The sequence below is a fragment of the Opisthocomus hoazin genome, chromosome 27 (assembly GCF_030867145.1).
Source record: "Opisthocomus hoazin isolate bOpiHoa1 chromosome 27, bOpiHoa1.hap1, whole genome shotgun sequence".
Classification (NCBI taxonomy): domain Eukaryota; kingdom Metazoa; phylum Chordata; class Aves; order Opisthocomiformes; family Opisthocomidae; genus Opisthocomus; species Opisthocomus hoazin.
Window position 1 is genome coordinate 894,962 of NC_134440.1, and position 13,908 is coordinate 908,869.

The window sequence follows — 13,908 nt, forward strand, 5'->3', positions numbered from 1 at the left end:
TCTTTCCTGGGGGGGGGCCATGCAGCCCCCCACGGCACCACCACAGACCCCGCTGGGGAGAAGCCCCTTTCTGGGGTTCTTTCCTGGGGGGGGGCCATGCAGCCCCCACAACACCGCCACACGGACCCCACTGCGGGGGTCCCACTGGGGAGAAGCCCCTTTCTGGGGTTCTTTCCTAGGGGGGGGCCATGCAGCCCCCCACGGCACCACCACAGACCCCGCTGGGGAGAAGCCCCTTTCTGGGGTTCTTTCCTGGGGAGGGGCCATGCAGCCCCCCACGGCACCACCACGGAGCCTGCTGGGGAGAAGCCCCTTTCTGGGGTTCTTTCCGGGGGGTGGGGGGGCCACGCAGCCCCCCACAGCACCGCCACGGACCCCACCGCAGGGTCCCACCAGGGAGAAGCCCCTTTCTGGGGTTCTTTCCTGGGGGGTTGGGGGGGGGCCATGCAGGTGCCCCCAGGGCGCCCCCCGGTCAGGTCGGCCACGCCGGCACAGCGGGGTCCCGGCCACGTCACCGCGGGGTGGGAGCCGGCCCGGAGCTGCCCCCGGAGCCCCTGGGGGGGGGAGAAGGAAGAGCAAAGCCGGGGGGCAGGGCGAGCCCCCCCAGGCGGCACCACCGGTTTCACTTCTTTTCTCTAAGCAAATCTGGGGGGGGGGGTGTCAGGGCGGGCGGCTCCAGGCGCTTTCCGGCCTCGGGGCGCGCAGGTGTGCACCCCGCAACCGCCCGGGGGGCGCCGCCGCCCCCCCAGCCCCCCGCCTGCGCCCCCAGATGGGGCAGCAGCCCGCAAAGGGGGAGAGGGGCGAGGAGCCAGAGGCTGGGGGGGTGTGGGGGGGTGTGTACCCCCCAAACCTCTGCCCCCGCGGCAGGGACAGGCCCAGAGCTCCCAGGGGAGGGGGGACAGAGATGGGACCCCGCAGCTGCCGGCCCCCCCCACCCCCCCCCGGGATCCCCTGTCTGCCCAGGGTCTCGCAGCCAGCGGAGGGGCCGGAGCAGGGCAGGGGGCTGGGTCGGGGGTCCCGGGGGTGCTGGCCACCCCCCACCTCTGCAGGGTCAGACAGGAGCGACCCTTCCCCCCCCCCTGCAGAGACCCCACAAACTCCCAGGGCCCCCACCCTGACTGACAGCTGTCAATCACTCCAGCCCCTCCCGGCCGCAGGATGAGGGTGGGGGCTCTGCCCCAGCCCCTTCCCCACGGCCCCCCCCCTGCTTGCAGCCCTGCCTGCCCCCCCTGCTGCAGGCAGGGCCTCGGGGGGCCGTGCCCACCCCCACGCTCCGCTGTGGGAACAGGGAGAGCGGCGAGCGGCCCCTCGCTGCAGGGGGGTCCCCGAGGGTCCCACCGCCCCTGCGCCGAGGGGCTGAGCCCCCAGCCCTGCCGATGGGAGGGGGCTGCAGGACCCCCAGCCCCCCCCCCTCCCCCCCAGCCTGGCCGCAGGCACCTCCGCACCCCGGCGGGACGGGACCGACCACGGACGCCAGACCCCAGCGGGCTCCCGGCGCGCGGGCACCCCACGGCGCGGTGACGGCGGTGACACGCAGCCGGGGCGGGGGGCTGGCAGCAGCCCCCCCCCCACGCGGCACGGGCGCAGCCGGGCTTACCGCTGGGCTTGCACATCCGGATCTGGCTTTGGCACTGGACGACGGGGTGCAGGGGCGGCGAGGCCGCGGCCGCCGCCAGCGGCTCTGAGGTAGTTTTGGTGGCGAGGTCCGGCGAGGCGGGGGGCGAGGAAGAGGAGGAGGAGGAGGAGGAGGAGGAGAACTGCGTCTGGCAGCGGAGCTGCGTCAGGGACTGGGGCATGCCCTGGTAGTGTCGCGTGGCGCTGAGGAGGTCGTTCAGGATCTGCAGGATGGTGCCGATGTCCCGCCGCGGCCGCCCGCTGCTGTCCTGGCAGTTAGGGTGCAAAGTGCCTGGGGAGGGGGGGAAAAAGAGGTGGGGGTGAGCCCAGGGACCCCCCCGACCCACGGCCCTCTCAGCACCCCCACCCCCCCGCCGCGGCCCCCGGGGAGGCTCGGCGTCACGTACCGGAGAAGGTCCCTGAGAAGACCCCAGGCGCGTGGTTGACGAAGCTCTCGATGACGGCGCCGGGTTTGCGGGACCGGGCGGTGGGCGCGGGGCTGCTGCCCGGGGAGCTGCTGCCGCTGCGGGTGCCGCAGTCCACCTGGTGTGGGAGACGCGGGAGACGCGGGCTCAGGCTCCGGGCGGGGGGCCCGGCGCGCTGGGGGAGGGGGCGCACAGCCCTGCCGCAGCCCCTCGAGGGCAGGGTCAGGCCAGAGACCCCCGCAGCAGCCCGGGCAGGGCGCGGGCTCCAGCAGCCACCGCTGGCCCCAGTTTTACTGGGACTCGAGGGACTGTGGCTGTGCCACCCCGCCACGCATTGGTGTCCCCAGCCCTGGGGGTCCTGGCAGCCCCCCCATACACCCAGGCCAGCTCTGCTGTGCAGGGGGGGCAGGAAAGCAGCAGAGTGCTGGGGCAGGGAGCTGCTGCCCGGCCCTGGGGACAGGCAGGGGCTGGGGACAAGCCCGGGTTACAGCCCGTCCCCGAGCCCCTCCCGGGACCTGGGGGCACGTGGCAAACCGGGCAGGGGAACACCCTCGCTCGACGCATGGGGAAACTGAGGCAGGGCAGGGCACCGCCGCGGCAGGGCTGGGAAGCGCCCGGCTTTGCTCCCCTGCCCCAAAGGCACCCGGAGCCCCCCCGGGCCCGACTCACCTCGGAGCAGGAGGAGACCACGCTGCTGTTCACCGTCTGCGTGCTGGCCCCGTGCGACCGGAACATCCCGGCGGTGACGGGCGCGGGGTGGGGGGCGTTACAGTACATGGGGGGGACCGGCGCGGCGGGCGCGGGGCTGGGCGCCTGGCTCTGCTGGCACGCGGGCACCACGGGGATGCGGGCGAAGCCGGAGCCGGTGGAGCCGTGCAGCGTGCGGCAGTGGGGGCTGGCGGCGGGCCCCCCCTCGCCGCGGCTGGCGATGACGTGCCGGTGCTGGAGCTGCCCGCCGCTCTGCTGAGCCGCCAGCTGCAGCTGCACGAACATCATGTGGTCGCCCACGCGCAGCGCCAGGGTCAGCGGGGACCGTCCCGACAAGAAATCGTTGACCTGGGGAGAGAAGGACCCCCCCCCCCGTCAGCCCCCGCTCACAGCAAGCCCGCCGCGTGTAGCCCCCCAGGCTGGGCACCCCGTGCTGAGCAGGGCAGGGCTCCCGTTCCCCCCCCCCCCCCAGTGCTCACGGGGACGCAGGGACGGGTCACTGGGGCAGCGAAGGGGCAACCACCCCCCCGCGGCCCCGCCAGCCCGGCGAGCCCGGCGAGCGTCCCGGGACGACCCCAGCCCGGTGCCAGCTCCCTCAGCTGGCAGTGCCGGGGGGGGGGTGGGGGGGTGTTATTCCTCTCCCTCCTGCCCTCCCCACCCTTCACCTCCCAGCAGCAAACGGCCGTGCCCTCCCCGGCGCTGAGCCCACCGCAGCCAGTGCCGGCGGGCAGGGACGGGCAGGGGGGGCCACCACGCAGCCGCATGCCCAGCCCTGCGCGGTGTGGGGGGGCAAGGGGTGCCCCCCACCCAGGGAGCCCGCACCTCGCCAGGAGGACGGGGAGGGGGCAGGTGAGGACACGCTGGGTCCCTGCCGTGCCCACCGCCGCGCTCCAGGGCTACCTGGGAGGAGCGGTGGGGAGGGCAGCCCATCTCCCCCCCCCCCCCCCGCCCGGGGGGGCCCCCCCGGCAGCACAGGCAGGATTTGCCCCTGCCTGCCCGGCGCAGGCAGGGATGGAGCAGCTGCAGCGGAGCCACGAGCAGGGGCCTGACCCAGCCCGGGGCAGCTGCTTCGGGGCCCCCCCCCGATGCACAAATCACCCGACATCTGTGCCAGGGAACAGGGGGGGGGACCCCCAGCTCCGCTGAGCATCCCCCCGCGTTCCTGGGAGGCTGAGGCAGCCGCAAGCCCCCCTGCCATGGTGCCCCCCCCCCGCTCCCCGTGCCTCTGCGTGTGCTGCCGGGCGGGGGGGTCGTGCCTCTCGCCCCCGCACCCGGCCAGCGGCAGGGCTGTGGGCAGGACGCGGGGTCACAGCTCACGGGGATGACGCCACGGCCGCCCCCCCCCCGCCGAGCTATTCTAGGGCACCGCCAGGACTGGCTTCCCCAGCCCGTCACGTGCAGCCGCGCACGGCTCCCGCAGACGTCACCCACCCACCCACCCCCCAGCGGCACCCGCCGCAGGACGAAGCGAGGGGTCCCGGGCGCACCCCCAGGGCTGCGCTCCCCCGTCACCCCCCCAGGCCCTGCCCGGCCCCCCCAGCCCGCCCCCCCGCAGCCCGTTCCAGCGGGGGCCGGTTCTGAGAAGCCGTGGGAAAAGCAGCTTTAAAAATACCCGGAGCCGAGCCCGAGCGCGTCGGCGGCGGCTGCAGGGGAAGCGGTGGGCGGGAAGGAGACGCTGCCGCCCTGGACACCGAGGTTACGGGGCGAGGGGGCGGGAGAGGACGGCGGGTCTGCGCATGGGCCGGCGGGCGCACACGCGTGTGCGTGCACACGGCACCTGGCCACGGGCAAGCGTCACCCCAGCCCCCATCCTGCCCCACGGCTCAGACGCTGCCTCAGTTTCCCCACCTGCAGCGGCCAGGGATGGACACGGCGGGGACGGACAGACACGGGGGGGACGGACGGACCCCCAGCTGGCAGCCCCACCACTCGGTCACGACCACCTCGGCTCCAGCCACAGCGGCCTCCCCGCCGGCGCAGCCGCCCCGACCCCTGCGCGGAGCCGTCCGCAGGCAGCAGGGCCAGGGTGGGCAGCGGGTGCCCACGGCCCCGCGCGGCTGCCGGACCACCCAGCCCTGCTGCGCTCGGAGACGGTGTAGCCGGGACCATTCCCACGGGACACAAACACAGGGACCCCGCAGACCCCCACACGCTGCGCTCCCAGCCAGGGACCTGAGCCGGTATTTGGGGAGGGGGGACTGGCCCCCTCCCGCCCCCCAGCCCCATGCCCAGAGCAGCTCCCATCCTTCCCCCCGCCGAGACCCTGGCGTGGGGAAGGGGCTCGCAGTCCTCTCAGCCCCGTCCCACACGCAGGGGGAGGCAGCCGGGGCAGGAGCACCCCCACCAGCCCCTGCCACCCTCCACCAGCCCCAGCACCCCTCGCTCCGCGCCGGGGCCTGCCCGGGGGAGCCCCGCACACCTCCCCGGGGCCCCCTGACGTCAGCCGGCACCCGAGGCCGCCTCACCGCTCCATCTGACTCACGCCTGCCCGCGCCCCGCCTGACCCCTCGCCCGCCCTGCGAGCAACCAGCGCACCCCAAACCCCCGCCGGGCCGTGCTGCTGGGTGCTTCCCAGCGCCACTAAAGAGCACCCCTCCCTCTCTCCCTCTCCAGGGCGGGGGTCCCACAGCCACCCCCCCCGGCCCCCCGCACCCCTGGGTGATGCTGAGCCGGCCGGGCCCCCGCGGCGCCCAGGCAGAGCTCCGGGGCTCCCAGCGCCCGCCCCCGCGCCGCTGCCAACCCCCCCGGCGGAACCGGGCCGCTCCAATGCAAACACGTCCCACCCAGCCGCCCACGGCCGCCCGCGCAGGACCCCCGCCCTCCCAGCCAGCTCCGCCACGGCGGCCGGGACAGCCCCCTCGGGGGGTCTGGGGCGGCTGGGCCCCCCAAAGCCCCCCTGCCCAGGGGTCCCCCGGGACCCTGCCAACGCCTGGGAGGGGGGCATCCGGCCGCACCGTGCCGGGCCCGCAGGGATGGGGCAAGCGTCTCCCGGCTGCTTCTCTGAAACGCCGATGACTCAGAGAACGCCGCATTCCCAGCTCGCTCCAGCGCCCGGCCCCGCGTCACCCCGGCCCCCAGCCCCGGACACCCCCGGGCGGGGGGGGCAGCACCCCCCCAAACGCAGACGAGCTGCCCTGCTGCGGCTGCCGGCCAGCCCGAGGGGAGCTGCAGCCCGGAGCAGGGGGGAGCAGGCAATGCCCCCCCAGAGCTCCCACCCCCCAGCCAGCCCGAGGGGAGCCGCAGCCCGGAGCAGGGGGGGGAGCAGGCAATGCCCCCCCAGGGCTCCCACCCCATGGCCAGCCCGAGGGGAGCTGCAGCCCAGTGCGGGGGGGGGGAAGTAGGCAATGCCCCCCCAGCCCCCGGGCTCCCACCCCATGCTCCGGCCGGGTCCCCGCACGCAGCCACAGCCCAGGGCTCTCCGCAGCAAGGGGGGCAGCGGGCCAGGGCCCCTTGGCCGCAGCCCCCAGGCTGGCAGGGCAGCACGCGGCCCCGTCGCGGCCCCCCCCTCGCCGTCGCCCCGCCGGCAGCGCAGGGACCGGGGGACGGAAGCGCAGGGGCTGCAGGACCAAGCGGCAGCTGCTGGCGCGGCCGTGGGCACAGCGCCCTGGAAAGCGGGGGCAGCCGCCGAGCGTGCCCGGCGGAAGGAAGCGCGGCGAGCCCTTCCAGGAAGCCCCCGTGCCACCCGGCCGGGGCCCAGCGTCACCCCCCGCCCGGCAGCCGCTTCCCGAGCACCCGGGGAGGGGGGGGGGGGCAGCGCCCCGGCCCCCCCCCCGCCGCCCCCAGAGGAAGCCGGCGCAGCTCTGCCGGCAGCGGGAGGATGCGTGACGCAGGCAGAGCCGAGCAAAGCATGAATGGGAGGAGTGGTTTCCTGCCCCCCCCCCCCCCCCCCCCCCCCCCCCCGCCCCCCAGGTGCCGGCGGTTCCTCCCGCACAGCCCTGGCTTCCTGAACCACCGACCCGGGGGAACCCGCAGCGGGCAGAGGGGTGCGGGGCCGCTGCCCGCCGCCAGCACCCCCCACCCCGGTGGGCCACTGGGCCCCAGCCCCCACACCTCTCCCCTACCCCTGCTGCGCTTGGCGGGGGGGGGGAGGGACACGGCCACCCGCCCGATGGGAGCCACACCAGGGGCACCCCAGCCCCCACAGACACCAGGGGGCCCCAAGCCCCCCCTGCTTGCCAGTACATCCCACCCCACCAGCAACGGGTGCACCCCGAGGCTGGGACACGCACCAGGACCCCCGGGTTGGGCTGCCAGCAGCAGCCCCCTCCCACAGCTCTGCACCCAGCCGGGACGGGCAGCACCCTGCCAGCAAAGCGGGACCCCAGGACCCCGCGGGGGAAGGCAGAGGCGGGAGCCGGCCACGGGTCCACGCTCACCCCCGTGGCCCACGCAGGGTTAAACCAGCAGCCGAAAGCCAAGGTCACCCCGGGCAGCCAAGGGCACCGCGGGTCACCAAAGGTCCCCACGCCAGGGCAGCCCTGGCCCTTGCCGCGTCCCCGGGGAGGGGGCACAGCCATCGCCCCCCATCAAGCCCCCCCTGCCTGGCGCTGGGTGAGCTGCGGCACAGCGCGGGGCTCAGCGCGCCCCTCCCCAAAACCAGCGAGGTAGGTTGGGAAAAAAATAGAAAAAAGAAACAAAACAGCAAAATAATGAAAAAACGAAGTGGCAAACAACGCCAGCACCTTCCGAAAGCGAGCGGCGGCGGGGGGAAGGAAGGGGCTCGGCAGCACCAGCCAAGAGCCTGAAAACAAAGAAGCCGGGGCCTGCGCGGCTGGGGGTAAATTCCACCTTCACCGCCGGCGGCTGCGCGCGCACCCGCAGCTCCCCCGGCCCTGGGAACGCCGCCTCGGCCCGCGCCCCTGACACCCCCACCCGTGACACCCCCCGCCTCACCAAGAGGCTTCACTGCTGTTCGGAACACGGCCCCCGCGCCCCCTCCTCGGCGCCCCAGCCCAAGGCCACGGCGCAGGCACACGGCGAGCGCCCAACACCCGGCCATGGCCAATTCCCCCCCTCCCACCCCCCGAGGACGGCTCCAAGGAGAGGGCAAAGAGCCCTCGGGGTGCTGGGGGGGGGGGAAGGCGGCTCCACAGCCCCCCAGGCACGGCACCCCCCGAGCTCCGCCGCCGCCCTCCTGCGTGACCTTGGGTGAGTCACTTCGCCTCCCCGCCGCCGGGTTGTTTGGGCTGCGAGCGTGGGACCTCCCTGCGCCCAGCGCTGCGCAGGGTGACGGTGCCCGCCCCGGGCACCACCCTCAGCGCTCCCAGCCCCCGTCTGAAGGTGAAACTTCAGCGAGGTGCAAACCACCGCGGGGTTCTGGGAGGGGAAGAGGAGCCGGGGTGCAGCGGGCCCTCCCCCCGCCGAGCCGCCCCGGTCGCTGCCCCGGCGCCGGGGCTCTCACCTGAGTTTCAGTCAAGCTTTCCAGCGCTTGCATCACCGACTGCTCCGGCCTGGACGCCTGGGACTGGAGGGGGGGGAAAATAAGAAATAAGGCGGAGGAGGAACGCACGTTACAAATGCAGCGAAGGAGGGGGCGTTGGGGGGGGGGCGGGGGAGATGCCACTTCCACTCTTTCTACACCAGCCCCGAGAAAGCAGGGAAATATTCGAGCTGGTGCCGTGCCCAGTGCTGCGTCCTCAGCGAGGGCCGGGGCCACCAGCACAGCCTCGCCGGGGGCTCTGATAACAGCTGGGGGGGGGGACGGGGGGGCAGGGAGGGGGCAGCAGGGAAGGGCCCCTTACCATCAAGCCAGCCTCCACGGTGGGCACCAGCGTCAGCTTGCTTCCTTCGCCGACCCCCAGGTCCTGCAGCTTCCCAGAACTGAGCCGGCTGCGGGGGAGAGCAGAGATGGTGGGGGGGGTCAGGGCAGCACCGACGGGGGGGGGCACCGGCCACGAGCTGGGCTGCTCTGGCGGGCCCGAGCACCCCCACCCCACGCGTTCCCGACAGCGGGCAGGCAGGAGGGGAACCCGGCGTCCCGCTGCCCCCTCCCCAGCTGACCCCCCCACCCCGGGGGGGGGGGCACACGGCGCCGGGGCAGGGCCGGGGGGGCTGCAGCCATGGCTCAAGCTCCCAGGGCGGGGGGGTCGGCGAGGAGCCCCTCGTGGCTGGGGGGGCCGCGGGGCTTCGTGGCACAGGAAAGCTGCCCACGCGGGGGGGGGGGCGGGGGGAGCTGGCACCAGCGTGGCGTGGGGGAACAGCAGCGGGGGACCTGCCCCCCCCTCCCCCCGACCCGTAGGTGCCGGCAGATGGACGCGGGCTCCCCCCTTCCCCCCCCCCCAGCTACTCCGGGCCGGGGCTGAGCACAGCGCGGCCCCACGCGGGCTCCGCTCCCCTCGGGGGGGTGCGCAGCCCCCGCGGCCCGGGCCGCTGGCAGACAAAGGACCCCCCCCCCCCCCCCCAGCGCTGGGGGCTCGGGGCGGGGGGGCCGGGGGGGGGCGGGCCGCGCCGCCGCCGAAGTTGAGCCCAGAACAAAGGGCCGGGCCCCCGGGGGCACGGCCGGGCCCCGCCGCCCACAAAGGAACCCGGGCGAGGGCCGAGCGAGGGGGCGGCGGCCGCGCTCCGGTCCCCGGCCCGGCCCGGAGCCCCCCCCTCCTCCGCCCCGGCCCCGCCCGCGGCCCCCCGGGCTGCTCCCCCCCCCCCCCCCCCCCCGACCCGCGGAGGAATGGGGCCGGGAAGGGGGAGGGGGCGGGAGCCTTTGTGCGGTGCCGAGCCCGGTGCGAGGGGGCCGCCCCCGCGCCCAGCCCCGCTGCCGGGGGGGGGCTGGGGACCCCGACGAGCCCCCCCTCGCCGCGCCGAGCCCTACCTCTCTTTGTGCAGCAGAGCCAGGCGCTCCTTGGGCACCTTGAGGCGCTGGGACAGCCGCCGCTTCAGCCCCTCCACCGTCTCCTCGGCGGGCACGGCCAGCTCATAGCGCGTCCCGGTGGTGGTGTTGATGCAGAGGTTCATGGGGGGGTCGGCCGGGACCACCTCGCAGGCGGGAGCCCCGCGGCTGCAGCTCCTGGCGCCGGGCTGCGGGTCCATCCGCCGAGCTGCGGGGGGAGCGGCGGTCGGTGCGGGCTCGGTGCCGGAACGCGGGGGGGGGGGAGCGGACAAAGGGAGCGGGGCCCGCTCCGCCGGTACCCGCGGGAACTCCGGCTCCCAGTCCTCAGCGCGGGGTCCGGGAGAAGCGGGGGGGGGCGATCCCCGGGCCGGGGGCACCGAGCGGGCCCTCCGCGGCCCACAGAAATATTTTAAAGAAATAAACCCCCCGCGATGCCCCGTTCCGCTGGCGGCGAAGCGGCGGGGGGGGCGCGGTGGAAGCGGCGCTGCCCGCGGCCCCCTCGCTCTGCGCTCTGCTCGGGGCGGGCTGCGGGGGCGGGCGCGGGCCCGGGAGGGGCGGGGAGGCCGCTGCGCTCCCCCCGCGTTGGGGCCGGACCCGCCGAACCGGCCGCCGCGCGCGCGCTGCCGTGGAAGGACCGGGCGGGGGGGGGAGGGGAGGGAAGTTACAATGTAGCAACGTCCCGCGGGCGGGGCCTCGCCCTCATTCACTCCAGCTCCTCCGGCGGCTTCGGCCAATGGGACCGCACCCAGCGCCCAGACATCCGCGGCGGCAGCCAATGGGAAGGGGGCGCAGTGTCCCCACGTGGCCCGGCGGGAGGGCGGCTCGGCCGGATTCCTCCCGCCCACGCGGCCGCGCGGCCCCGCCCCCTCCACCGCCCCCCGCGCGCCCTCGCGCCTGGAGCCATTCATAATCCCGGGCCGCGCAACAAAGGGGCCCCGGCAGCGGCGGGGGTCGGGCCCGCGGCCGGGCGGCAGCGCCGAGCACCCGGCGGGGCTGCCCCGGGAGCGGCCGGGCCGGGGGGGGGGGCAGGGCCCGGTGCCGCGGAGGGGTGAGCGCGGGACACGGGCAGGCGGCGGCCCGCAGCGCTGCGGCGGGGGCGGTGAGCGGCCCCCGCACCGGAGGAGGCCGCGGCGGGAGAGGAACTGCCCGCGGGGCCGGGCGGGAGCCGGAGCCCCCGGAGCCGAGTGACGCGGGGACGCCGAGGCGGAAAGGGCGGGGGGGGACGGACACGCACAGTCACCCGCGGCCGGTCACACCCGCCCGGTCACACGCACCCGCCCGGTCACTCTCCCGGTGACGCCGTTACAGCTGCGGGGAACTGCCCCGACGCGGCGCCGAGCCCCGCCCCCCCCAGTCCATCAGCGGGGACCCCGACCCAGCGGCGCCGGCCCGGGGGGGTGGGACGGGCACGCCGCAGCCCCGGGGCCCGGCCCCGCACCCCGAGGGGCCCGGGGGGGGGGAAGGGGGGGGCTATGAGTCAGCAAAGCGCGGGCGCCCTCTGCCGGCCCCGCCGCGCCTCCCGCGCCCGGGGGGGGCCCCCGGAGGGGGGTCCGGGGAGCCCTTGCCGAGACCCCGGGGAGCCCGGCCGCGATGCGCCCCGGAGCCGCTGCCAGCCCGGGCAGGCCCCCCCCACCCCCCGGCACGGCGAGGCTGGGGGCGAGGGGCCGCTCCCCGGGACGCGGCGGGGGCTGAGCAGGGCGCGCCCCCCCCCCCCCCCAAACCCCCCGGGAGGCCACGGCCGGGCCCACCCGGCAGCCGGAGCGAGGGGAGTCCGTGCCCCGAGGGCGGGCAGAGCCCCGAGGGACCGGGGACGCGCGGGGGCCCGGCGGGTGGGAAGCGCTCCCGGCCCCCCCCGAGCCGGTGGGCTCTGTCGTGAACCCACCCCGCCGGCTGCGGGCACAGCGGCGAGCGCAGCCCCGCTCCGCCACCCCCCCTGCCCCCCAGCCCGGCCCGGCCCCCCCCCAGCCCCGGCCCCACTCACCGAGCCCGGAGCGGGGCCCCGCGGTTCCCCGGCGCGGCTGGAGCTCCGCTGCCCCGGCGGCAGGAACGGGGGGGGGCGAGGAGACCCCAAAAACTTGCCGGACGAGGTGGCGGGGGGTCGCGGAGCGGTGCCCCCTCCCGAGCGCTGGAGCCGGCCCGAGCGCAGTCCTGACGCGGAGCTGCCGGGGAGGTGCCCCAAGTTTTATCCCGCACCGCCCGGGGTGGAGCCTGGCGGGGGCAGGGACCGGCCTGGCCCCGGCTCCGGCCCCGTTCCCAGCACCGGCCCCGTTCCCGGCCCCGTTGGGACCCGCAGGTGACGCGGCCGCACCTGCTCCCGGGGGGGGTCCCGGCCTTTGCCCCCCGGTCCAGGCCCTGGGGGTGCCGGCCCCTGCCCCCCGCCCTGGGTCCCGCTCCCCAGGTCCCGGCGCCCACCTGCTCCCGGTCTCGGGCCCTCCGGGGGGGAGTCTAGGGCTCTCCCGGGGTCCCGGCTCTGCCCCTCCGGGGGTCCCGGTCCCGCCGCTGCCCTCAGCAAAGCCCAGCGGGGGGGCGGGGGGAGTGTCCCCGCCTCCCGAGGGGGGAGGAGGGGACAGGCCGGACACCTCTCCCCGTCCGGGTGCCCCCGCACCGAGGTCAGAGCCGGTGCGAGCGCAGGGAACCGGCGGGCTGAGGTCCCCCGGGGAGCCGAGCTCCCAAGGGGCTCCCGGCGGAGATTCTCTGATGTCTAACGGCGAGGCTGGGCCGCCCCCCCTGGGGGTTCCCTCTGCCCAGCCGCCCGCTTCGCAGCCAGGACAAGGGCTCAGCCCCAGAACCGGGCTGGCGTGCGCTGGTGCTGGGGTGATGCCCCGGTCCCCAGAGCGGGAGCCACGGGCCGGTTTCCCCCCAGGACGGGGGGGCCGCGGCGGGCTGCTGGGGGGCCGCTGGGTGACTGCAGGCTGCTGCCACCGGCCTCTCCCCTGCAGACAATGCCCTGGCACACCGAGACACAAAGAGCTGGAGGGGGGTCTGGCGGCCGCTCCGCAGCGAGGAGGGGGCCGCGCATCCCCGACCCACGGGGCAGCAGCGAAGGGGTCCAGGGGGAGCCGGGGGGGGGGGGGGGGGGGAGCTCTCTGTAGCCCCAAAATGGATCTCGTGGCTGCTTGGCTCCCGAAGGCCTCCCCGGGGCTTGGCGCAGGTCGCTGCCGCAGCCGCACCGCGGTGGGAGCGAGGCCCCTCCGTGTGCGAGGAGCAGAGCGGGGCTGGCGGGGGGGAGGAGGCAGGGAGGGAGCCTTTGTGGCGCAGCCCGCGGCCCCCCGCGCGCCCCGGCCCCCTCCGGGCTCTCGGGGGGAGATGAGCTCAGGCGGCTCCGGCTCCAGCTCCAGCTCCCGCCATTGTTGTCCCCGGGAGAGGGGCCGGGACGGGGATGCGCCATTGTTCTCCCCCGGAGCTGCGGAGCCCGGGGCCTGCGAAGCCGCCGCTCGGGGGGCCGCGTCCCCAGCTTGCTGCGTGGGGCGAGGAGAGGGGGCAGCCGGGCCCCCGCAGGTTTGGGGTTGTGCAGCGGGAGGGGCCGTGGTGGGGACACGGCGTCACCCCAGAGCCACCTCCGCGGGGAGCAGGGCCCGGGCGCCAGCCCCCCGCTCGCAGCCCCGCAGCCCGGATCTGTGGGGACGGCGCGGCCGTGGGGCAGCTGCTCCGGCGCTGGGCGAGAGCGTGGCCCGCTCAGGTCTGCTGGCACCGCGCGCCATGCCCCGAGGGCAGGGCAGCTCCCGGCGCCCCGGCAGCCCCGAGGAGCCCCGCTCCCTCCCCGCGCGGCTCCGGCTCCTTCCTGGGAGGAAGCTCAGCTCCTCGGCGCCCCGTGACCCCGGGAGCTGGCGCTTTCGGAAGGATGGGCAGATTTCAGCGCGGTTGAAGGTACCCGGAGCCTCCAGAGACCGGAGCTGGGAGATCCCAGGATTCCCAGCAGCCCAGATTTTGTGTGTTTATTTTATTGTGTTGCCCTGGGAATAAATCGCTGAAGATTGCAGTCAGATTTGGGCATAATCGCTGTGCGGCATCAGAGGCTCCCGCCGTCTCCGGAGGGAGCGTTCCCCAGACCCCGCGCGGCTGAGCAGCTTGGGGAGCGACGATCCGACGAGCAGCCCCCCCAGCGAGCCCGCTGCAGGCCGCACGCCGCTCCCGCCATCGGCGTCGCCCGCCCGGCCCGCGGCTCGGCCCCCGCCGCGGCTCGCACGCGCCAGGGCCGAGGAGGGGGCTCACTGGGGGTCCCGTGGGGACGCTCCCCATGGCGCCCGCCCGGTGTGTGCGTCCCGGTGTAAGGGCGGACTTGGGCACAACCTCGGCGTCGGCTCCTCTGCCCTCAGTGCTGCCCTGTCCCACCGGCCC

At 76.4% G+C, this 13,908-nt stretch overlaps 1 protein-coding gene across 3 annotated transcripts in view; it reads right to left on the minus strand.

Annotated features, from left to right (window-relative positions):
• Nucleotides 1-12,000, minus strand: part of MIDN (midnolin) — a 13,826-nt gene extending 1,826 nt beyond the window's left edge. The window contains exons 1-7 of one of the 3 annotated variants that reach the window (XM_075444232.1): nucleotides 11,983-12,000; nucleotides 9,553-9,778; nucleotides 8,489-8,576; nucleotides 8,149-8,211; nucleotides 2,709-3,095; nucleotides 2,022-2,157; nucleotides 1,598-1,906 (exon numbers count right to left, since the gene is read on the minus strand). In XM_075444232.1, the coding sequence (XP_075300347.1) occupies nucleotides 1,598-1,906; nucleotides 2,022-2,157; nucleotides 2,709-3,095; nucleotides 8,149-8,211; nucleotides 8,489-8,576; nucleotides 9,553-9,770 (1,201 nt within the window). In that variant the 5' untranslated portion in view covers nucleotides 9,771-9,778; nucleotides 11,983-12,000. Of the gene's footprint in view, nucleotides 1-1,597; nucleotides 1,907-2,021; nucleotides 2,158-2,708; nucleotides 3,096-8,148; nucleotides 8,212-8,488; nucleotides 8,577-9,552; nucleotides 9,779-9,869; nucleotides 10,121-11,551; nucleotides 11,715-11,982 lie in introns of those variants that run through there. The other 2 variants (XM_075444230.1, XM_075444231.1) reach the window with 2 other exon arrangements.
• Between the last annotated feature and the right edge of the window lie 1,908 nt (nucleotides 12,001-13,908).